A 24,745-nucleotide genomic window follows, 5' to 3' on the forward strand; every position below is an offset into this window, starting at 1 on the left:
GGTAGACTTTGTAACACACAATAATTAAGGTGGTGGTACTGGTGCTCGACGCGGTCCCAGTACCTACATGTCATCTTGAAACTTAAGTCATTGTCGATAGAGGTGACAGCAGGGTGCCATCTGTTGGGCATTAGCATGTCGAGCACTATTAGTGCCACTACCTTATGATAATAAGGAATTTTAACCTACAGGTTAAAATTAAGGTTAGGTTTTACGCTACAGCGTTAACCGTTCTGATTGTTTTATCGCTATAAAGTTCGAAGTTCAAATGCGACGGGAACGCAACTAGAATTAAACCAAGAAAAGTCTGCAAAGATTTTGACAGCACATGCAGTGCGGGTGTTATTTTAAAACTACAAACTTCTATGAAATTATGACATATAAATCACACAATAATTTAACCCAAACCAAACGTATTTCTATCGTATTATCTTTTAGGTTTGATACATATACGCAAATGTTTTTGTTAAAGTTAAACAGTAAAACAAATGGTCAACGTATTTCTGGGCAACTCTGTATTCATATCTTCTTTGTTATAATTATGCTGTTCCAATCAAGATACGCTGCTTAATAATTAATACCTGCATACTCTTCATGGAAGTACTTTAATGCTTTGCAAGATTAATTACCTACGGATTGGCGGTGCATTTACTTAATTGCATTACAATTATAATATCCAGGGCCAAATTATAAGCAATTAAAGCAATCCCTCCAGATCCTTTTCTATTTAGTTTGCATTATGAACAATTTACACTACGTACATAGTTCAAGAGAAGGCAACGTTTTTGTTCAACTTTTCGTGCTAATATTGACAGGTACCCGAGCAAGCGAACGTTGTTCGAAAAATATCTTGAGCGTTGCGAGGGTTTCAAGCCACGAGGGTTAAACAAACTTTGTTACTGAGGAAAGAAAAGTACAGTCTGCGAAAAGTGTCGGATTGTATCAAAAATTTTTTAGGCAAAAAACTTATGAAGTTTTAGGCAGGCAAAATGTTATATTGCTTGCCAACGAAATTGCTCTGTATCAAACAACTGACAGTGATTACTAATGTAGGAGTGATGTCGAGTAATCAAATAGAGCATTTGAAGGAGTTAATTACAAACAGGTAACGGGACAGGTGAAAGTAAAAGCCTGTAAACACAAAAAAGCAACCCTGCCTCTTAACCTATGCCCTCATAATTCCATATTAGTTACGGAAATACCTAATAAATAAGATAATGATGAAATTGCTTTGTATTAAATAACCGGCAGTGATTACTTATGTTGGTGTGGATTTCCAGGCTGCATGTTGGCGCGAGCACGTCAGGGTGCGCGGGCGCAATGGACCGAGTCACGTTCAAAGTTAACGGCGAGCCATGCTCAGGTATGGATTACTTATTAATCGATGTGAATGTTATTGCACAAAATACAAAAAATAAATGGCGGACTTAATGCCTAAGGAATTCTCTACCAGCCACCCATAGGGCTAAACAGAGATGTAATAAAAATGGTGCAAGAATGTCCTTACGACATGACTTGGAGTGACTTCTCCAAGTTTAGTATCGTGGACTCCCCTAGATACTACAGTTGCCGGTCACATTTTTGATGATGATGATATATCTACTTACTAACTTGGTTGGCGCGATGATCCAAAATTAGTCTTGGCCTCCAACACAAGAGCACGCCACTTTGATCGGTCCAGAGCGGTATTCCGCCAGCTTTCACCGACGCCGAGTTCACGGAGATCTGGCTCCACTCTGTCTGTTTATCTGCTGTGTGATGATGATATACATTAATACTTTGTTCAGTGAGTTCGGAGGTGGACTCGGACACTTCGGTGCTCGACTACGTGCGTGACACCCTGAACTTCCATGGCACCAAGTTCATGTGCAAGGAGGGTGGGTGTGGAGCATGCATCGTCAACGTCACCGTGCCGGACCCCTACACTGGCGGCCGGCGAACTATGGCCATTAATTCTGTGAGAACACTAACAACATTACGTGGCACTACTGTGTACAGGTCTCCTTTCATAAAGGTTTCACGCTTTAATTAGTCTTCACGCTAGCTCAATGGGTATTGGAAGACTTCCCACACACCTTTAAATTTTCAAATAATGTGTTCCTTAATCGAAGAGCAACTGAAATTATAAGCAGGTACCTACTCGTACAGTTCATAATGCATTCTCTAGTTAAATCTTCGCGAGCCTTCAGATGACTACAGACTTGATATCAGGGTATACCTACACTTCTTTTGCTCTGTACCTACATCTCTTGAACTGTTCCTAAAATCGCAAATTAATTTTTTTTCCATTAGTTTTTGAGTACCATATGCCGATCAATTTTGGGTACAACATTTTAATTATATTTCATCATCATATCAGTCGTTCCCTCAATGCTGAGGATCGTGACATCATGTCCTAATGTTGCTGACCAGCCTCTTCCATAGGCTTCTGTCACCCGCCATATGTACGGCTTCCTGCAGATGTAAATTTATTATATTTACATTTATAGAAATATATTTTAATTTTTTCGTAATAAAACTAGAGTAACCATTTTCTTAACAGTGCTTAGTATCTATTACGTCATGCCAAGACTGGGAGATAAAGACTGTAGAAGGGATCGGAGACCGCCGAAAAGGTTACCACCCTGTCCAACGTGCGCTAGCAGAACATAATGGCACGCAATGCGGGTTCTGCAGCCCTGGCTGGGTTATGAGTATGTACAGGTAAAACCTAATTAACATTCTTACTATAACTTGAATAAGGTCCAAAATGCTTTTGCCTAAAACGTAATTCTTCGTTCTAATTCTGAACAGTTAAAACTTATATCTTATATTATTATCCCCTCATCATCTTATCTCCACAATTGCAAATCCATGTCCAACTATGGGTTTGGGTTTTAGTGCTAAATTATTCACAATAATGTTATATTTCAGCTTGTTGGAATCAAACCATTACGATCTCACCCAGCTACAGATAGAAGAATCATTTGGTAGTAACATATGTCGTTGTACCGGCTATCGTCCCATTCTTGACGCATTCAAGACCTTTGCAAAAGACGCACCGAAACCTGATCACCTCACTGATATAGAAGACCTGAAAATATGTAACAAATCTTGTGACAAGCCATGCGATGGCAAAGATTGGTGTTTAGTTAACAAAGATAATTCTGGAACGAATGAAGTGAAGAAGATTGTTTTGAAAGATAAACGTACATTTTATATAGTCCATGATCTCAAGCAAATTTTTGATATATTGAACCAGGAAGGCGATGATTATATGTTAATTGGAGGAAATACTGGGAAAGGTAAGCGATAAAGAAAATAAAATGTAAAACTTGAGTAGCTTTCAAATGTTACCAAGGTTTAGTTCCTTCTATTCCAACCAATTTGTCAGTCAGTAACAACCAGGAAAACTACTTTTACTTTTCTTTTGGGTGCTAGTACTAGTGTAAGGCAAAGATAGCATGATTATTTCTGTCTATGATTTAAATGAGTACTATATTTGACAAACTATATCTCATTATTGTCTCACGTTGGTATTTCTTCTTCCAGGGGCCTACCCAATATTCGCATATCCACGTGTCCTCATTGACATAAGCAGAGTTCTGGAGCTAAAGACACACGTAGTGGATCAAAATCTGGTGCTGGGTGCTTCGACCACTCTGAATGATACGATATCTATCTTCTACGAGATCTCACATCAACGAGAGGAATTCAGTTACCTTGCTTTGCTTGCCGACCATATAACATTAGTGGCACATATTCCTGTTAGGAATGTAAGTACCTTAATCAGCTATTTCGCCTTATACGATTGAGGATCTGCATGAATTTCCTCTCTTACCTACCTCTCTTTGTCGCCCGTATAATCATTCCCAATTATTTTCTGTAAACGCCTTAATACTTTTCGGCACATAGTTACCAATTTGTAGAATTACATACGCTTTTTGATTTGTAATCTCATCTTTCATAATACGAGCAGAGTAGATATAAGTAAAATAAGTAGAATATCGTCTAGATATGCTTATAAATGAAAACTTTGTTCTTTAATTTTTCTTTAATTGACAGTTTTTGTTTTAATTTATTAATTGACATGAACATTCATGTTTCCAGATAGGCACCATAGCTGGCAACCTTATGGTTAAACACAGAGTGCCTGTGTTTTCGTCTGACTTATTTTTGCTGTTGGAGACTGTTGGAGCTCTTCTTGTTATAGGCAAGTATAAAAATGATCTTTATATTATGTGTGTTTTTCATCATTATTATCATCATCATCATCATATCAGCTAGAGGACGTCGACTGCTGGACATAGGCCTCCCTCAAAGAGTGCCACAATGACCGGTCTTGCGCCACTCGCATCCAGCGGACTCCCGCGACCTTTACCAGGTCATCAGTCCACTTTGTGGGGGTCTAACCACGTTGCGCCTTCCGGTATGTGGCTTCCACTCGAGAACCTTTCCACCCCAATGGCCATCGGTTCTACGGGCAATATGCCCCGTCCATTGCCACTTAAGTTTGGCGATTCGGAGGCTACATCGGTTACTTTGGTTTTTCGGTTGACGATATTCCACAAGAAACTTATTTTTTTTCTTTTTCTAGTTGATAAACATGGAATGGTGCATATGGTGACCCCAGCCGAGTTCCTTCACCTGGATATGACGGGCAAACTTATAACAGAAATCAGGATACCACCGTACTCGCACAATCATCGTTTCGTTTCATTTAAGGTATATTTTTCTTTCACTAAAACTTGACATAAAAACTTCAACAATTTTTTCATAGGTATGTAATTGATCAGTGCACTTCTTATTTAATTAATTTTATAAATACCTTCTCGTATCCGTCTTGATTTTCTATTAATTATTAACCGAGATTTCAGTAAAGAATCCTCATAACCCTCATAAGCAATTTTTGCGCTTTTGAAAATTATATATTTTTTTATATTTCTAGGTACATAATAAGAGTTCATAACTCGAATTGAATTTGTAATTGTACAAGTAGCTACGTGGGGATTTACGTCAATAACATTGGTAATCGTATTTAGTGGATGTTGATGATGCACCCGATTCAAGCGATATTTTACGTATGATCAATACTATATTTTAAGGCGTCTCTCTCTGTCCCAGATCATGCCGCGAGGTCAGAGTGCGCATGCGCAAGTGAACGCGGCGTTTCTCTACGAGTTCCACAATGACGGCGAGACCGTGCGCTCGGCCAGGATTGTCATCGGAGGCATCTCGGCTACCTTCGTGCACGCTTCGCACACCGAGGAGTAAGCCAATGTTTTAGTGTAGATTCTTTACGAATTCATTCAATAACGGTGAGCGCGTTTCGTCAAGACTCAAGATCATCATCAGCATGGTATAATAATATACTCCGCCTGGTACTCTCTTCCCGTCTTTTCTAGGTCACCTGACTGACACAAACCTACGTCATCATGCGACAGCGCTATATGATAAAAACCGGGCAAGTGCGAGTCGGACTCGCGCACGAAGGGTTCCGTACCATAATGCAAAAAACAAACAAAAAAAAGCAAAAAAAAAAACGGTCACCCATCCAAGTACTGACCACTCCCGACGTTGCTTAACTTTGGTCAAAAATCACGTTTGTTGTATGGGAGCCCCATTTATATCTTTATTTTATTCTATTTTTAGTATTTGTTGTTATAGCGGCAACAGAAATACATCATCTGTGAAAATTTCAACTGTCTAGCTATCACGGTTCGTGAGATACAGCCTGGTGACAGACGGACGGACGGACGGACGGACAGCGAAGTCTTAGTAATAGGGTCCCGTTTTACCCTTTGGGTACGGAACCCTAATAATATGCGATAGCGCTATATATAGCGGCCATATATGTTATTGTGACGTAGGTGTGTGTCACTCTGGGAAGAGAAGACCATGTTTTATTAGACTATGAACATCAGCGACAAAATGGCAAAAGTATTCACGCTTCAGTCACTTTATAAATTTTTCTCTCGGCAGACAATAATTCATAAATATATATGTACACACAGAAATTTAGTAGGATTCCACTACGTCTATTATCATTGTAGTGAACTACTTTCTTCCATTTCTACCAAATTATCTAAGCCATTTAAGGGATAATGCTAGGCAGAGCTTCTAATTTACCTACCTATGTGTAGAAAAAGAAGCAAGCGCTGTACAAATCATCAGTTTTAGGAATCCCCAAAAGCTGTAAATCTTGTTAAGTGTTAATTCTCTGTAGATCTTGTTCTTTGCCGCAACCATAGCTCCAAGGAGCCGAATACGGCTCGTGCGTCACGTCACTGTCTTAGTGCCACTTGCACCATCCCACTAACCCGGGGTTAACAGATAAAGTCGATAACCCAGTATCAAATTATTCTGGTACCCATGGTAACTCCAGGTTTAACCACTTAATCCCGGGTTAGTGGGATGATGCAATTGGCGCTTAAAGGTTCTTGAGGTTCCACATTCTTATTACCTACTTACTTAAAATTATTATTTAAGTTTATTTTATGTTACAGATACGTGGTTGGCAAGAAAATCTTCACGGACGAAGTGCTGCAAGGAGCGCTGAAGGTGTTGGAACAAGAACTGAAGCCCGAGGAAATTGCCGGAGAATTAAAACCTGAGTATAGAAAGAAGTGTGCTTTGGGACTTTTTTATAAGGTGAGTTGGAGAAAATACCACTCATGCTACGTTTTATGTGTGTGTGTTACTACTAGACTAGTTAGCTGGATGAGATCCCTTATATGGATAAATTGATCTTCGTGGAACTATCCATTGTTGTACCTAATTTATTTTTGTAAACCTGTGTTGTGTACAATAAAGTGATTACTAACTACTACTCTAGTATAAATAGGTATGTTGTGAAATTGACACACGATAATATTACTAGTCGAATCTTTCCCAGTTTTCCTGGTTCAGCGCATCAAGGTATAAGTTTATTTCGTAGGAAAAAGACAGTAGAAAGACAAATAAATAACTTATGAACTAAATACATCTATAAATAATACTTAATTAAAACGAACCCTAAATATATCTAAAAATAATACGAGCTGTTGGGGAGTAACGACCCCACGGACCCGAGTGCTCCCGAGAGTCGGTCAGGGTCTCCGTCTCCGGCGTGTCTTCGTCGGTCGGAGTGGACCCCAAGGGGACCCGCAGGACTCTCAGCTCTGGCTTGCCTTCATTGGCCGTCCAGAGAGGAGTCGCTAGATCTATATGCTCCAGGGGTGGAAGTGAAAGATGAATAAGACGCGAGTTGGCACAGTGGCTGTTAACAGTCACTGGGTAGAAAGCGGCGCACACCTCTCGACACCCCTGAGCCGCTCACACCGATGTTGCTCCTGGTCGTCTTTACGACGGCAGTTTCAGGGGGCCATCTAGTCAGCGGCAAGTCACCGCCTGCCTCGATGACGGTGTTAACATTGTTATGGCAGGTGTCCGGACCTCTTTTACAATAGCCCAGTCTCATTGTCCACCCAAACTTCAATCCATAGACCGGTATACTGTTCTCTTTTTCTACAATAGTCCCAATGCCTGCTGAGACCGGTTCATGGGTGTCTATTGTTGCACCTGTGAACGGGTTCCAGCAGGCGTTCTACATGACATAAAAGCTCTCCAAGGGGGCTCTACGTGTTGGATCTGTGTCCCCACGCAAGCCTATCAAAAAACCGGGATTATAGGCCCGTGATATCCAAGAAGATATATAATAATAATTTTGTGTACCCCTTACATTTCATTAAAGTACGGCTCTACGTGTTGGCTTCGGCTCCGCGCACGCCTCCCAAAGGTCCGGAACACCATTGTTCCGTGATGGGAAAGACATACATAATAATAAAACAAAGAATACAAAAACTACTCAAAGAGACCTCCCCGCGCTACCCCGCTACTATACTGTCAACTAATTTTATTCGTTTCCAGGGTCTTCTGATTCTGATTCCAGAGAACCGACTGAACCCTCGCTATCGCTCGGGGACGCGACGCTTTCGAAGAACGAGACCTTTGTCCAAAGGGTCCCAAGAATATGATACCAATCCCCTCATCTGGCCTATTACCGAACCTTCACCTAAGGTAACATAACAGCCAGCTGAAAACAGAAAGTTTATATTTTATACCTATACATTTAAAATCAAAAAGTAAAAAAATTTGTAATATAATACGTTCATCTGACTAATGTCTTTAATTTGGACGTCCACGAAATAGGCAGCGTGGTAAACTTTCATGAAGAATGCATACAGATCATTCCACAATGAATGATTCGGAATTGAGGATTGTTCTAGGACCTGCGGGACGTCCAATCTGGGGAATCGATGCTTAGATAACTAAGTTACTTAGGAAATGTGTGTGTATTCTTTCTAATGCAAAAATTTGATATAAGTATATAAATCTGTAAAAATATAAATATTTAACAAAATTTTTCAATATCTTTCTGATAAGATATTTTATGATATTTTATTTTTGTAACAAAAAGATAAAATTCAATTTAAATAAATAAAACTAATACTTTGGTTTCTCAAAAATTTAAATAATATATCCTAGCTAGCCAGGTATGTCCATGTTCCTATTTACGAAAAATTATTTGAAAAACATGTGTTCAAACCTGCATAATAAGCTAGATCGTGACTTTCGAAAACATATAAAAGAAGATGAGTGTGATTTACAGGTGGAGGCACTGATCCAATGTGCAGGGGAAGTAAAGTACGTGAACGACCTACCCACACAGCCTCGCGAGGTTTTCTGCGCTTTCGTCACCTCGGACATCTGCACTGGAGAGATCCTGGAAATTGACCCTACACCCGCGTTGGTAAGTATTTTTATAAGCTTTTGTATAGTTTAGAATATGCTCCGGTCTCTCTATGAGAATCTTGTACTTTATTTAGCTTTTTTCTATTTAGTTGAAATGAAACATAATTATTGTTGACGATTAAATGTTATGATACCATTAAACCAGTCTGATGAAGAAGAATTAAAGAAACTCTGTAACAACGTACGCAACCCCATTTAGTTTTGGTACATTAGAATCATCTTGATGACTTGATTAGTAGAAATAAAAACCGGGCAAGTGCGAGTCGGACTCGGTTCCGTTTCCGGTTCCGTACCATAATGCAAAAAAAAACGAAAAAAAAAAGCAAAAAAAAAACTGTCACCCATCCAAGTACTGACCACTCCCGACGTTGCTTAACTTTGGTCAAAAATCACTTTTGTTGTATGGGAGCCCCATTTAAATCTTTATTTTATTCTGTTTTTAGTATTTGTTGTTATAGCGGCAACAGAAATACATCATCTGTGAAAATTTCAACTGTCTAGCTATCACGGTTCGTGAGATACAGCCTGGTGACAGACGGACGGACGGACGGACGGACAGCGAAGTCTTAGTAATAGGGTCCCGTTTTACCCTTTGGGTACGGAACCCTAAAAATCTACATGACGCTATAGAGTATTGTTAATCAATCAGCAGGCGTATTATGGATGGTTTTATCCACGTGATAAAATAACCGTCACTTTTTAACACCGCGGGATTAAAAGTGACGGAGACCATTTTATCAGCCTATCACGTAGACAAGAACGACTATCATATCCGTACAGGACAACAGTTTTTTCCAAGCGATACTTGGATATCCATTCCCGAAATAAGCTTAAGACATTGATGACAGAAGAAAAGCCATACCTTACAAATTTTTTTTTATGTTTGTCATGAATATTTGGTAAAAATGTTTTGTTTTTACCTGTTTCAAGCAGCTTAACCTGAGCGTATACATGAGGTATCTTCTATCTATCTATCTCTATATCTCTATACATATAATAAAGCTGTAGAGGGTCGAAAGTCTGTACATGGAAGATATTTGAAAAAAAGTTGGCTGGGGATACTTAGAATCGATAACAGAACACGTTCCAACAGTTTTTAGAATTTTTGTCTGTTTATCTGTTTGTCTGTTTATTTGAACGCGCATCACGTGAAAACGGCTCAACGGATTCTGATGCAAACTTTACTAATCTGTCGAGAAAATCTCCGGCCAGGTTATAGGCTATAAAAATTCAACCCCTAAAAGGGGGGGGTAGCCACAACACTAGCTTGATTTAAGTTTGCCCCTGAATCTTATGGCGCTACTTAGGAAGGAGGGGCAAACTTTTTCAAATATGTGCTACCACTATTGAGTACCCTGGAAAACTAACAGATGGCGCTGAATTTAATACGTAATACGTAGTGACACGAATAAGCCACCGAGGAAGGATTTTGCCAAATTAACTTTATGTTTAGAAGACCGGGTATCAACCAATTTAATTGAATAATTATGTTGATTTAATAATACAACAAAATTAAACAAATTGTTGCCCCTAATTGCACAGTGCCGTCTTTTTACACTTCACGACTGCCCAAAAGAAAGACGAGTGTATATATTTGTTTTTGTGAGTTTCTTTATTCCGCCTTAACTTCTGAATGCCTTAACCGATTTAGACGTACGATACATCATAAGAGTACTTAAGTCCGCCGTTACGCCTTCAGCGCCCTCATACTCGAAGCATCGGGCGTAACCCGACGCTCGTGGCGCGCTGTACCAGTTCCAAAGCCGGGCGCCTTAGGCGCCCTCATACTAAAAGTGTCAGGCGTAGCCCGACGTACGTGTCACGCTGTACGCTTACCAAAGCCGGGCGCCTTCGGCGCCCTCATACTCAAAGCATCGGGCGTAACCCGAAGCACGCGGCGCGCTGTGCCAGTTCCAAAGTGTCAGGCGTAGCCCGACGTACGTGTCACGCTGTACGCTTACCAAAGCCGGGAGCCTTCGGAGCCCTCATACTAAAAGAGTCGGGCGTAGCCCGATGCACTCATACTCAAAGCGGCGGGCGTAGCCTGACGTACGTGGTGCACTGTACGCGTTCCATAGCCGGGCGCCTTCGGCGCCCTCATACTAAAAGAGTCGGCCGTAGACCGACGTATGTGCCACGCTGTACGCTTACCAAATCCGGGCGTCGTCGGCGCCCTCATACTCAAAGCATCGGGCGTAACTCGACGCACGTGGCACGCTGTACCAGTTCCAAAGACGGGCGCCTTAAGTGCCCTCATACTAAATGAGTCGGGCGTGGCCCGATGTATGTGCCGCGCTGGAAGCGGACCAAAGCCAAGCGACTACGACTTTCTCATACTAAAAGTGTCAGGCGTAGCCCGACGTACGTGTCATGCTGTACGCTTATCAAAGCCGGGCGCCTTTGGCGCCCTCATACTAAAAGAGTCGGGCGTAGACCGACGTACGTGCCACGCTGTACGACTACCAAAGTCGGGCGCCTTCGGCGCCCTCATACTCAAAGCGTCGGGCGTAATCCGACGTACGTGGCTCGCTGTACGCGTTCCAAAGCCGGGCGCCTTCGGCGCCCTCATACTCAAAGCGGCGGTCGTAGCCCGACGTACGTGGCGCGCTGTACGCGTCCCAAAGCCAGGCGCCTTCGGCGCCCTCATACCCAAAGCGTCGGGCGTAGCCCGACGTACGTGGCGCGCTGTATGCTTTCCAAAGCCGGGCGCCTTCGGCGCCCTCATACTCAAAGCGGCGGTCGTAGCCCGACGTACGTGCCACGCTGTACGCCTACCAAAGCCGGGGGCCTTCGGCGCCCTCATACTCAAAGCGTCGGGCGTAATCCGACGTACGTAGCTCGCGGTACGTGTCCCAAAGCCGGGCGCCGAAGGCGCCCTCACACTCAAAGAGGCGGTCGTAGCCCGACGTACGTGGCGCGCTGTACGCGTCCCATAGCCGGGCGCCTTCGGCGCCCTCATACCCAAGGCGTCGGGCGTAGCCCGACGTACGTGGCGCGCTGTTCGCTTTCCAAAGCCGGGCGCCTTCGGCGCCCTCATACTAAAAGAGTCGGGAGTAGACCGACGTACGTGGTAGCTTACCAAAGCCGGGCGCCTTCGGCGCCCTCATACTCAAAGCGTTGGGCGTAATCCGACGTACGTGGCTCGCTGTACGCGTTCCAAAGCCGGGCGCCTTCGGCGCCCTCATATACTAAAAGAGTCGGGTATAGACCGACGTACGGTACGTGCCACGCTGTACGCAGTGTACGCCTACCAAAGTCGCTTACTGACACTGACTGAATTACACGCGGGCGGAGCTGCGGGCACAGCTAGTTCATAATATTGTACTTTAAGGTTAACTTTGTAATTTTTCATTTCAGAAACTACCCGGGGTCGTTGCTTTTTTCTCTGCGAAAGACATACCGGGACCAAACAATTTTCTTCCACCTCGAGTACCGACACTTATAATGAGAGAAGAAATTTTTTGCAGTGGTCAGATCAAATATTACGATCAACCCATCGGAGTTATAGTTGCAGAAACTGACAAACTAGCTAACCGGGCCGCTTTGCTTGTCCATGTCAAATATAAGAAAGATACGAAAAAACCCGTTTTAACAATAGCAGAAGCTCAAAAGGATCCTAATAGGTAATATTTGCTCGTCTTGGTGGAGCACGGTAGTCAAGTGAACATAAAGAAGGAAGGATACTTGAAATCTTTTTAAACCTACTGGGTTTGTCAAATACAGGACGAGTTTTAAATTGAAAGTGCCAGCCAGTCTTTGTTATTAAGATTAGTTTTGTTAAGAGATCAAATTTTACAGTACAATACAGAACCAGTTACATGAGATGTCTAACTAGAAATAGACTGGAATGAAGCCGGAATAAATTTTTTGTTGGTCTTCTAAATATTTTGTTACTTTGAATTTTTGAAGAACGAACGATAGGTCGTCCCAGGTATCGTTGGGGCGATGAAGCGGACTTGCCCGATCTTCGTGCCAATAACTGGCAAGAGATTGCGCAGGATCAAGACAACTGGAGTTTACTCTTGTCGGAGGCCAAGATTCTGTTTGGGTCGCTGCGCCATTAAGTAGTAATAGTACCTAGTTGTAGTTTTGAATGGCAGAGAGTACATTCATTGTGTATTTCAGGGTATCATTATACGTTGCTCTACCAGCGCGCAACGCAGGCGCAAATGTGCAAAGAGTTATCAAGGACTATAACAGGATATCATATCAGTACCACTTCTCAATGGAGACGCTTCACAGCGTGACTAGGCCTAGTGACGATGGTCTGGACGCATTCATCAGCACGCAGTGGGCTGACGCCGTACAAAGCGGCATTTCCTCCGCTCTGGACATTCAATCAAATCGGTGAGTAGGGTGACTGCTATAGTTATTCTTCTTCTTCTCCTGAGCCTATTTCCCATGTCTCTTGGGGTCGGCCCTCCTAGTGCTTATTATTAAGAGTGACCAATTACTATATACTGACAAATAAGTATAGCAGTCACCCTAGTAGACAAATATTATATGTAGTACAAATATGTGACAATCTAAAAAAGGTAGAACGTAATTTAAGTACCTACACTTAAAAGGGCCAAGATCCACTTCGGGTCGCTGAGCCAGCGAAGTAAGTAAGTAAGTACACTTAAATTACCTTCGGGTATTTAAAGCACTCAGTTTATTTATTCAGGGAAACGACATTGTTTGGAGCAAATCGCTTCTTCTAGGAACAGGTGGTGGACATGATGTAGCATGGAAAGATACTTGAAGAACCTAAGATGAAAGTTTAAAATATTCGCTTAATTAACTTTATTACATTGTTATTCAGAGTAAACCTAGTGATACCTCGGTGCGGTGGTGCCTACGGGTTGAAGCTAACTCGACCTGGCTGGAACGCGACGACTTGTGCATTGGTCACTTATCTGACGAATCGACCCTGCCGCTTTACCATGAGCATCCAGTCCATGATGAGAGTTATAGGGAAGAGGCCTCCGGTAACTCTAGAATTCGAGGTTAGACAATCAGTTTCATTACAATATGAATTTTAATATCTTTCCATTGTACAAGCTTTTGTCCTGGGTCAATCGATATAAGATTGTCCCCGAATATTTGTTTATTATTACTTATTCCATACAATATTCTTTTCTGATCTATTAACTATTCCTAATTGGATGATCCCTTTTATTCCATAATATAGTGTAAAGTGTATCTGATCTTCACCAACGGTTTCTATTTATTTACTCAGTCAGCCCAGCACTTATTGCATTAACTTTAATTTCAATAACGACGGTAATCCAGCAGCCGTGCTGCGAAGCATTGGTGGCCTAGCGGTAAGAGCGTGCGACCTTCAATCCGGAGGTCGCGGGTTCAAACCCCGGCTCGTACCAATGAGTTTTTCGGAACTTATGTACGAAATATCATTTGATATTTACCAGTTGCTTTTTGGTGAAGGAAAACATCGTGAGCTAATCCTAATAAGGCCTAGTTTCCCCTCTGAGTTGGAAGGTCAGATGGCAGTCGCTTTCGTAAAAACTAGTGCGTACGTCAATTCTTGGGATTTGTTTTCAAGCGGACCCCAGGCTCCCATGAGCCGTGGCAAAATGCCGGAATAACGCGAGGAAGAAGAAGGATGACGGTAATCCAGCAATTTAAATGTAACAATAATTGGTTAACAGGTGGGTGTTGACGACAGAGGTGAGATCCAGTACCTGGAATACCAATTGTACGAGGACCTAGGCTACACGTTCAGTGACCAGTTCATCATTTTAGTGTCGTCTGGTATTAAAAACTGCTACGAGAATTCACGCTGGTCAATGAAGGTTTTCAATGTATTGACAGATAAACCTACCTCCACGTGGTTTAGGGCACCAGGTACTAAATACGATAATTAATCTAAATAATAAACTCAAATTTTGCTGTAAAATGTGAATACCTGATAAAGATTAGTCAAACTTTGTTCTTAATTGTAGGCAATTTTGAAGCAATATCCCATACGGAAATGATGATGGAAGAAATATCCTACGTCCTAGACAGAGACCCTGCGGAGGTTCGTCGTGCAAATCTTAACCCTCAATATCCGGAAGTCGCTGAAATGCTCGACGAACTGTTGCAAGAGAGAGAATATTATAAACGGAAAAGGGAAGTTGATGAATTCAACTCCAGAAACCGTTGGAAAAAAAGAGGAATACGAATTTCCGCCATGAGTTGGGGTGCCAGCATTAATTCTGGATTTCAAGTTGATTTAAATGTTTTACATAGTGATGGCACTGTGGTTGTAAAACATGGTGCCATTGAGGTCGGTCAAGGTGTGAATACTAAAATTATCCAAGTAGTCGCATACACTTTGAATATTTCTACAGACATGGTGAAAGTAAAACCAAGTGATTTAGCAACTGCAAACAGTTACTTAGCTGGTTCGAGTAGATCTTCATCCTCTGTGTTTATTGGTGCTATTAAATGTTGTCAGGTGCTTCTTGATAGGTTATCGGCTATCAGAGACACACTGAACAACCCTACTTGGGCATTGTTGGTGCAAAAAGCATTCCTAGCAGGAGTTAATCTTCAAACAAGTTATTACACGACTTCAAACGACATGGTTATCTACAGAGTGGGAGGAGTAGCTATGGCTGAGGTTGAGTTAGATATACTTACAGGAGAGCATGAGATTAGTAGAGTCGACGTTATTGAAGATGCTGGAACATCGGTCAATCCAGAAATTGATATTGGACAGGTAATTTATTAAATTTAAACACATATCATAAGAAACCCGCTATGAGACAATCAAAATCTGCATATTAAGACTAGCTTAAAGATAAACTAATTTATCATAACAAATACCACCAAAAACATAAATGTAAAAAAGGAGAGCCAAGTTCAATACAAAAATTATGCTTGGCTCTGGACTTCGCCGCAAAAAGAATGGAGATCTAAATGAGTGCCAAGTTCTATGCAAAATCCAAATATGTATTTATAGGAACAAAATAACATTATAAACAAGTATTAAACTCTATTTCTTTGCTTTATTGGATACCTATAACAATTGCTGTTATTTAAAAAAAATGTGAGATCTTAAAGTAGGTTAGGTTAGATTTGACTTGGCCAATCTAGAATTCTAGACGACGTTGTATTCTAAATTAAGTGTCAATTGCAAATTTAAGAATTTCGTCAAATTTTGACCCATTTAAATGCACGTCAGATTTTACTTAAGTAATTGTATATCATGCTTCTTCCAGATACTTCCAGGAATAGAAAATGTATATTTTCTTTTTATTTCTGATAGTTAAAATGATTGCCACAATTTCTAAAAATGCACTACCTATCTATTTTGAATGATATAAATAAATAATCCACCTCTTCATCTCTCTGAACATGCATGGGGGTCACATTGATGGATCTTAAGGTCCTCTATCATTGGTCTTCATTTGATCCGTACTAAACAACCAATCGTTTTGTAGATCGAAGGTTCATTTATCATGGGAACCGGCTACTGGACCACAGAGCACATAATATACGACGAGCACACAGGAGAGCTCCTTACGGACCGAACGTGGTACTACCATGTGCCGAGTTTTGCCGATATACCTCTCGATTTCAGGATCAAGTTGAGGAAAAATTCTTACAACCCCAGAGAAGTTTTGGGCAGTAAAGGTGAGTTCAAACTATAAAACTTAACTATTATACTAACCTAACCATGGTGTTATATTAGGTGTTAAAATTTGTTTAAAAAAATGTGTAAATTAAAGTAACATTACATAAATGACAATGGGTGAATTTAATTTTTTGTCCATAATAGTTAAGATATTATAGTAGGTAATCTTAGCGAGCTATGGAGAGAGCTATGCTCGGAGTTTCTCTGAAGGATAGGATTCGTAACGAATACATCCGACAGAGAACCAAAGTAATCGACATAGCTCAAAGAATTAGCAAGCTTAAGTGGCAGTGGGCTGGCCATATCGCACGAAGAACCGACAACCGCTGGAGTAAACGCGTTCTTGAGTAGAGACCGCGACTCGGCAAACGTAGTGTTGGACGCCCCCCGACCAGGTGGGATGACGATCTGCGAAAGATTGCAGGCAGATGCTGGATGCGGTAAGCTGAAGACAGGGCGCTATGGCGCTCTTTAGGGGAGGGCTATGTCCAGCAATGGACTGCTACGAGTATAGCCTGATGATGATGAGTAGGTAATTGTAAAAACAAGAAAATATATATGGTTTTATAATTTTCCCACAGCGTCTGGAGAACCTGCCACGTGCTTGACGATATGCGTAGCGTTTGCTCTGAGAGAAGCTATAGCGGCATCTAGAGAGGAAACTGGATATCCCCGCACAGAGTGGTTCCATGTTGGTACGTAATAAAAATTCCGGATGACCAGAAACCCGAGATAACAGATGTACCAGGAAAACGGGAGTTCCGTTTCAATGTGAACTATAGTTTTCTTTTAACAACTACTAGGTACACATTGAGATGACACTAACAAATTTAAAAAGTATATTTTTAAGTCTGTATAAATTTCGTATACCTTTTTTTTTTCTTGCAGATGGCCCGTTCACATTGGAAGCAAACGTGCTGTCAGCAGACGTGCGACTCGATGAATTCAAATTCAAATAACAACTATTTCACAACTTTTTTAATTCAGCAGAATTATGTTTCACAACTTTTATATAATGAAATGTTTAGCAAGTAACTTATGATAGGACTAAATTAACATACCAGGCTCCGTAGACAACATGCTAATCGCTAACGCTCCGTTAGCGAACGAAACGCACAAGTCGCACAACGCAAAACGATTCGATGGCGAAGTGCAAGCGATTGTCACCTTGGCTAGGCCGCCTGAATTCTTCACTTCTTCCGTTCACTTTCTCCGTGATGTGATTATAAAATGTATTTAGCATATATGTAATAGTATATTAAAAATACAAATTATTTATTATAAAACAATGAATGATGAGGCCTCGACGACCCAGAACAGAAACGCCTGGCGAAGGATGACGAGAAGAACCGACCCCAAATGATATGGGAAAAGGCTAGGCGAAGAAGAAGATTTATTATCAAACAATAGTCAATATGATCGGTTGTGCTGATTTAAAATTTTGCAGATCTCCTAATTAAGAGCCAACAGGAGTGGTCATTTCTCCATACAAACGTAGTCCTCGTTTTCCTCCGTGGTTTTTGAAGCTAGAGCAATGATTTTTTCAACACATATTAATATTTTCAATATCTGTGTCGGACCGTTTTGCTTTTTTTGATATTTTTGTTTTTTAAGGCGCTAGAGCCCTTCAAAAATGGCCAAAATGGCCTAATTGACTATGCCGCAATGAGAGGCGTGGTATTCAAAACTGATATCAATTAGCCAAAAAATCAAAACGGTCCGACACAGATAATTTCATAATCATTTAGATTTCCAAATTTGGTTACGATTGGTTAAGTTTTGGAGGAGGAAAAAGAGGAGTACGAAACCTCGATTTTTGTCATTTTTACGCAGGATTTTTCGCCTCAGCTGCAGTTGTCCCTATCGCACTAATTTTAGGGGCGGAGTCAAGTTTCTAAATACGTACACAGCCAGAAAAGTGATGGGCAATAGTCGACATTTAATGTCGATAATCTAGTGATGCAAGAAGTTATCGATAAACCGTCTTGTGTGAAAATATCTAGATCCTCCTAAGACACAAGGGGTTTTGCGTTGAGAGGGAACACATTTTTGTAGTTACATAGGTACAATCTATTTTGAAATTTTTGATTCTAATATTTCAAATTAGAAATCAATCAAAAATATTTTATTGCATGGTTATGGGTTTACAAAATTTTTAGGTACAGTCACGCTCCGTAATTGTCGAGCAATTTAAGGTCCTAGCTAGGGAATGCAATCTCGCACCAAGATTGGCGATTCGAGATCTCGCACGAAAAATCCGAATCGAGATTGGGTGTTTCGAGATCTCGACAGTCAGATTTTCGGGATCGAGATTAATATCTCGACGAGATCGAATTTGATAAAGTAACTAAAAATACTAATACTAGCGAACACCAGCCATTTTGCGCAAACCTAAAGGTGTGATATTCTGATATTCCTATATAGTCTATAGGCAAATTAAACAAAAGTCGTCTCCTTCACGATTTTCGTCGACATCTCTTCTAAATACCTAAAACTGGTATGGACGTGTTCCTCGTGGTCTCCAGAATATGAATAAACCGGTTTTTATTTTATGGAGGGGGGGGGGGGGACGTGTCGAAAAAAAGGAAGGAAAAAGTGGGCGGCCGACCAGCATTGATATTTGTTCACGTCTTTAGTCCTATGGGACCGATCGGTTCGTGTGAGATGTCGTTTGAAAGAGTATTAAACGTGCAATTATTGTTTTATAATAACCGTAGTCATGACTGTAGTCATTTACAAAATATTTAAAATATATGATTTTTTTCCGTGCATGGATGGCATAAGTACTGACAAAACATGCGCCTAACTCAATAAATTATAACTTTACCGCAATTAATGTTCTTATAAAATATACGAAAAATTTCATTAGCTTTCCAAAAACATAAGTTTTATTGATGTATGATATTATACATATAACAAAGTAATGATGAATTTTGTTCCGTCACGTAAATGGCGGGCGACCGACCTCAACAGATCATTATTTCTCGGGTTCTATTTTACTGATCAATTGGTGATGCATACCATTAGAAAGAATATTAAACATACTATAATTGGTTTCTAATAACCGTAGTCATAACTGTAGTCATTTACAAAATCATTGAAAATATGTATATGATTTCTCGATCAATTATTTTACAATGCGCCCGCTATGAAGCTAGGAATATCAAAGAATGCATTGCTCTGATGGATCTGTCTCTTTCATAGGGAAGATCATGATATGCCTGGGTTAATATTAGATCAGGAAATGGTGGCGTTTCATGATACGCCAAGGATTACGATTTTACGATATGCCGCCGATATACTACTTATTTAAGGTACCTCATGTTATATTTTGAAAATAACAACAACAAATTAAATATTTAACATAAAATCAATTTTAATTTTTACTTTACTTCTATGAAATGCTATCGATGTTAAACCACTATTTACCTTTACTTAGAAACTGCGTAACAATAATAGAGCTAAAGCCGGACACATAATAGCACTGCCTGAACAACATGAATCTAAGGTCATATATTACTTAAAACAAAGTATTTCACTTTCAGTCTTGTTCGAGATCTCGAATATATTAATCGAGATATCGACCGAGATTGCATATATCGAGATTTCCTGTCAACTAGGTTAAATTTCGAAAATACGTGCGAGATTTCGAAATTGCGAGATCTAGATAGCATTCCCTAGTCCTAGCTGAATTGGTTGTTTCATACACTTACTCTTACTCTATAGAATGTCCAATCCTGCCTTACAAAGACGTTAATATTTATATTTGTCATGTCTATACTTCGTTTCTGAGCATTATTGAAAAAAAAAATACTTACTTGATACTAGTATTAACCACTAAGTACATAAATAGGGTAATTCGCCAGTAACAGGCCACTATTAGTAACTGGCCACGCCAAACCAAAAATGAATTCTATTCACCTATAAATAGAATTCATTTTAGTATAAGGTGGCCAGTTATTGAAACCTTATACCTACTAAAATGAATTCTGTATAGAGGTGAATAGAATTCATTTTTAGTTTAGGGCGGCCAGTTACTGGCGAATTACCCTATTCGATATCGAGTTCCGTAAACGTAAGCCGGGTAAGTAAAAAAGTTCAATCGCAATAGGGTAATTCGTTAGTGGCCACCCCAAACCAAAAATGAATTATATTCACCTATAAATAGAATTAATTTTAGTATAAAGTGGCCAGTTATTGAAGTTATTGAAACCTTATACCTACTAAAATGAATTCTGTTTATAGGTGAATAGGATTCATTTTTAGTTTAGGGCGGCCAGTTATTAAAAGTGGCCAGTTACTGGCGAATTACCCTACTTAGTAGTAGCAGTAACAAAAAGTGGCAATGCAAATTGCAATCAGTGAGGTGCGCGCCAGCGCGAGTACGGGCGCACCGCACGCGTCTGTGTGCGTGCATTACACATACAAATACAGTCTCTCACGCCGCGGTTACGCCCCGTCAGAGCGACGGGTATATTCAGCTTGAAATCTCAAAATTGACTTTTAGCTCAGCTCCCGTTTCGTCTTAACTAATTCAACAAATAACTAAATTTGAAAAACGAAACGGAAACTTGTAACAGAGGAAAAAGTCTTCGTTTTTTTATATGTTTATATCTTATCAGATTATACATAACCTATACCATTGCATATTGTTATAGGTTAAATATTTTTATTTTGTCCTTTTTAAGACGTCCTATTTAGGTACAGATATTATATTTTTTATGTAAAGCAACACACAAGTTACGAGATACGAACATTTAAAAATAACTGTCAACGCTTGTTGGCCGTTATGTCTCGTAATGTTTTCAGTAGGTACATTGCTGCTCGGTAAATTTTTAAAAAATAATTACGGAGACATAATTAAGTGTAACTTAAACAAAACTTCTTAATTAATGATTACACGGATAAATTATCTATCTTGTTTAATTTATAGCCCGTTGTCAAATTAAATTATATGTATAGTCAGTATATTTAGCGATGGCGCCATACCTTTAGCCTACTCTCGAGTGGATGGTGATACTTTTTGATATTTAACAAATTAAGCACATATCAGTGAAAGAATAAGGATCAAAGTCAAATGGCGTTCTAAAAGTTAATCATTTGTGTCGAATGATGGCACAAAATGTACAGACTACATAATTTACTTTGACGATATTCCTCTATTTCAAAATCTCTTTGGTTATACCTACCGAAAGAGCCAGTTATAATGTAGGTATGTCGTGTTCTGTAAGGTGGAGATACCTACTTCCTAAGTTTAGCTACTCTAAGTTCTAGCAAGATGACACTTCTCCGTGCCATACCTCTTTTAAATGTAAAATATCTGGGAGACCGAACTTCGCTCGGAAAATATATAAAAATTCAAAATTGCGCGTTTTCCCAGAGATAAGACCTAGCTAGATCCATTTTTTGGCACCAAGAACTCCCGTATAGCAAATTTCATCGAAATCGTTAAAGCCGTTTCCGAGATTCCCGAAATATATATATAAATTCCCGAAATATATATATAAATTCCCGAAATATATATATAAATAAACAAGACTTGCTCGATTAATGGTATTAGTATTAGTGTAGATAAAATAAGGGTTTAAAATATTTTATTATATGATACGTGAGTGAAATGTCTTTAAAAACCTGTCCTCCTTCTTGCATCAGTTTCCTCATAAAGTAAAACTCCCTTGCACCTTGACTTTAAACAAAGTATTTTACTTATACCCTACTTGGTTTGTATGAATTAGTGACATAATTAGGATTGTTCATTTTTTTTCAAATGTTCTATTTCGAAAACCATTTCGAGATATAAGGTTTTTAAACAGTTTCCGACATTTGCTGCGATATAATAATTGAGGATTGAAGATATTTCAACAAATATCCTTATGACCTTAGTTTGACCTTCTCCTGGGCTGAATGTAAAGTCAGTGCATAATAAAAGTTATCGAACCATAGTAAATAAATCCGTCACTCACGTATTGTCAAAGTTATCATTGTCATCGATTGTCATAACAAAATTTTTCAGTTAAACCGCTGCGCTTGTTTGTTACAATTTGATTTATAATTAATACCTAAACAGTAGATTTCATTGCTTAATAATATATCAAAAACCTTGTTCCTATGTGTGGGAATGATTCACAAAAATAATAGTTCGAATCCACGAAGACCTACGACGTGAAAGATGGTGCCGTGAATTAAACTTGGAATACCTACCTACTTCACGTGTTACACACAGTATTGCTGTGAGAATCACGTCGATGTAAGTATAAAATTAATATTAATTTACTACAATTAAGTATTTAAAAGCTCACTTTATTGGTAGGGTCGTGGTATCTATTTATTTTCTGTGTATCTAAAGGCAAACCGTTAAACAGAGATGGTGCCTACTAGAAAGAAGGAATATACAAGAATACATAGCCATACTCAAAATTCAGCCTGAAACTGCTTTAAAAAGATATAATTTCTAATTTCCAGGTACATGTTGCAGTTCAAGCTGCTGATATCATGGTGGACAAGACTTAATAAAGAGTTGTGAATAATAAAACATGTTTTTGTTTACCTACTTTTTTATTAATTTGGGAAATATGTTATATATGTTTCCAAAAAAAATAGTAACTTTACATTAAATGTATGTTTATTATGTTCTGCACGAGCATCTGACAATGATGGCTTCTTGTTGACCATCCAGAAGAGAAGTGTATGGTTTGTTATTTACTCTGTTCCCAGGCATTATTTACGGTCGTAAAGTATTACGACGATTAATAATTAATATGACGTTCGTTTCAATACAAAATGCTCAACTTTGTTCTGGGCCCAAGTGCAGTTACATATCTCACAGCTGTATCTAAATAGGAATCACGATGACCTGAAATAATAGGATATAATTAGCAAAATTGGCATGTTCCTAATATCGTAGTATAAGTTTGTAGTACAATATCCAAACAATGGTGACAAGCCGGTAGAAAGCACCCACTGGGTGCTAAGCTACCTTTAGCAATGGACGCTTGTAACGATTTTATGAATCCAATCTTCTTACAAATCGAATCAGTTAAAATATATATGATGTAGGTAACTTACATTTGTATTTTTGCTCCCTTGATTTCAGCCAAGTTATGGTTGGAGTTGGATGCTATATGGATACATACTCCAATAAAACTAAGTTATATTATATAACTTAGGCAGATTTCTGGAATCAGCTTTCTCAAATTTATAGCGTAGGTATTTTGAAATTAATGATTCAAAATAAACGAGTTTTCCATTCCAGACGATTGTTATTTATAGAAACACGTGACACTGACATTGTCGACAGGTGACATTACAATCAATTGACATTGTCAACTATTTTTTTAATGCTTGTTGTTGCTTGTGCATTATCCTAATCAGCCGACGACATGTAATTTACGAGAAGTCGTATCTCATATTTTCAATAAATTATAAATATTCAACCGAGCCACGAATTACTAAATCATTCAAATTGGTATCTTAAATTAACCTATATTTTCAGAAAATAAAATAAAAATGGGGGTCTAAAAAAAATGAACAATCCTAATTAAAAAGGAAAGCTATAATTCTCTAGGATATGTAGGCAGTATTACATCTACACCCACTACATTGCGTCTGCGGATTTCGGAAATTTCATTGAACAGTTCATTCACATACTTACATAATTATGATTTGCTAATACACGCAAACAACTGCTAATGGATCATAATATTATCATTTATTTATTTTTCTTCTTAGGCTAGGTCATTTATAACATGAATATAAAAGTAAAATACAAAAACACATAAAAAACAACAAAAAATAAGTATAAACACATTATAAAAAACCTAGCCTAGGGTGCCGCCAGCAGTGGGGCAGGGCCCAAGCTGCCGGTGGTCAGGGCTGCAGAGAGAGGAACCGGCGGACTATCCACGCCGTGTCCAAGATCACCGCCTTCTGCATCTGACCCTTGATCCAACCACCTAGCGAGAGTCTCTTAAGATGTCGGTCGAGACTCTTCGCTATTAGACCGTTCACTGAAACGACTATCGGGACAATGATCGTCGAATCAACATCCCACATAGGGGTTATCTCGTGAGCCAAGTCCAGGTACTTACTGGACTTGTCCTTCTCGGCTTTCACGAGATTCTCATCATGGGGGATGGTGATGTCAACGAGCACGGCCCGACGTTGCGATCGATCTATTATCACGATGTCAGGCTTATTGGCTACAATAGTCCTGTCAGTGATGATAGATCGATTCCAATAGAGCGTGGCACGACCATTCTCAAGAACAGGCGCAGGTAAGTACTTGTAGTACGGTACTTCGCGGTCCACAAGGCCGTATAGAAGAGCAACTTGCTGGTGAATAATCCTGGC

General features: G+C 39.7%; 1 protein-coding gene across 1 annotated transcript; it reads left to right on the plus strand.

Annotated features, from left to right (window-relative positions):
- Positions 1-1,151: 1,151 nt before the first annotated feature.
- On the plus strand, positions 1,152-17,368 carry LOC134663538 (uncharacterized). Its single transcript, XM_063519935.1, has 19 exons — positions 1,152-1,363; positions 1,788-1,957; positions 2,543-2,703; positions 2,914-3,284; positions 3,532-3,755; positions 4,090-4,192; positions 4,577-4,704; positions 5,104-5,249; positions 6,486-6,630; positions 7,888-8,037; positions 8,630-8,770; positions 12,130-12,395; positions 12,898-13,119; positions 13,577-13,760; positions 14,424-14,619; positions 14,718-15,478; positions 16,203-16,395; positions 16,978-17,091; positions 17,285-17,368. Exons 1-19 carry the CDS (start codon positions 1,261-1,263, stop codon positions 17,353-17,355), a joined length of 3,849 nt encoding a protein of 1,282 aa, XP_063376005.1. The 5' UTR covers positions 1,152-1,260; the 3' UTR covers positions 17,356-17,368.
- Positions 17,369-24,745: the final 7,377 nt, after the last annotated feature.

Source organism: Cydia fagiglandana, chromosome 4 (assembly GCF_963556715.1).
Source record: "Cydia fagiglandana chromosome 4, ilCydFagi1.1, whole genome shotgun sequence".
Classification (NCBI taxonomy): domain Eukaryota; kingdom Metazoa; phylum Arthropoda; class Insecta; order Lepidoptera; family Tortricidae; genus Cydia; species Cydia fagiglandana.

What these genes read in the sequence shown, in the direction of transcription:
- LOC134663538 (XM_063519935.1), top strand. Translation starts at nt 1,261, where the DNA reads ATGTTGGTGTGGATTTCCAGGCTGCATGTTGGCGCGAGCACGTCAGGG. An exon ending in TTACCGAACCTTCACCTAAG is followed by an intron (nt 8,038 to 8,629) that starts GTAACATAACAG and finishes TGTGATTTACAG; the next exon opens with GTGGAGGCACTGATCCAATG. An exon ending in CTGGACATTCAATCAAATCG is followed by an intron (nt 13,120 to 13,576) that starts GTGAGTAGGGTG and finishes ATTGTTATTCAG; the next exon opens with AGTAAACCTAGTGATACCTC.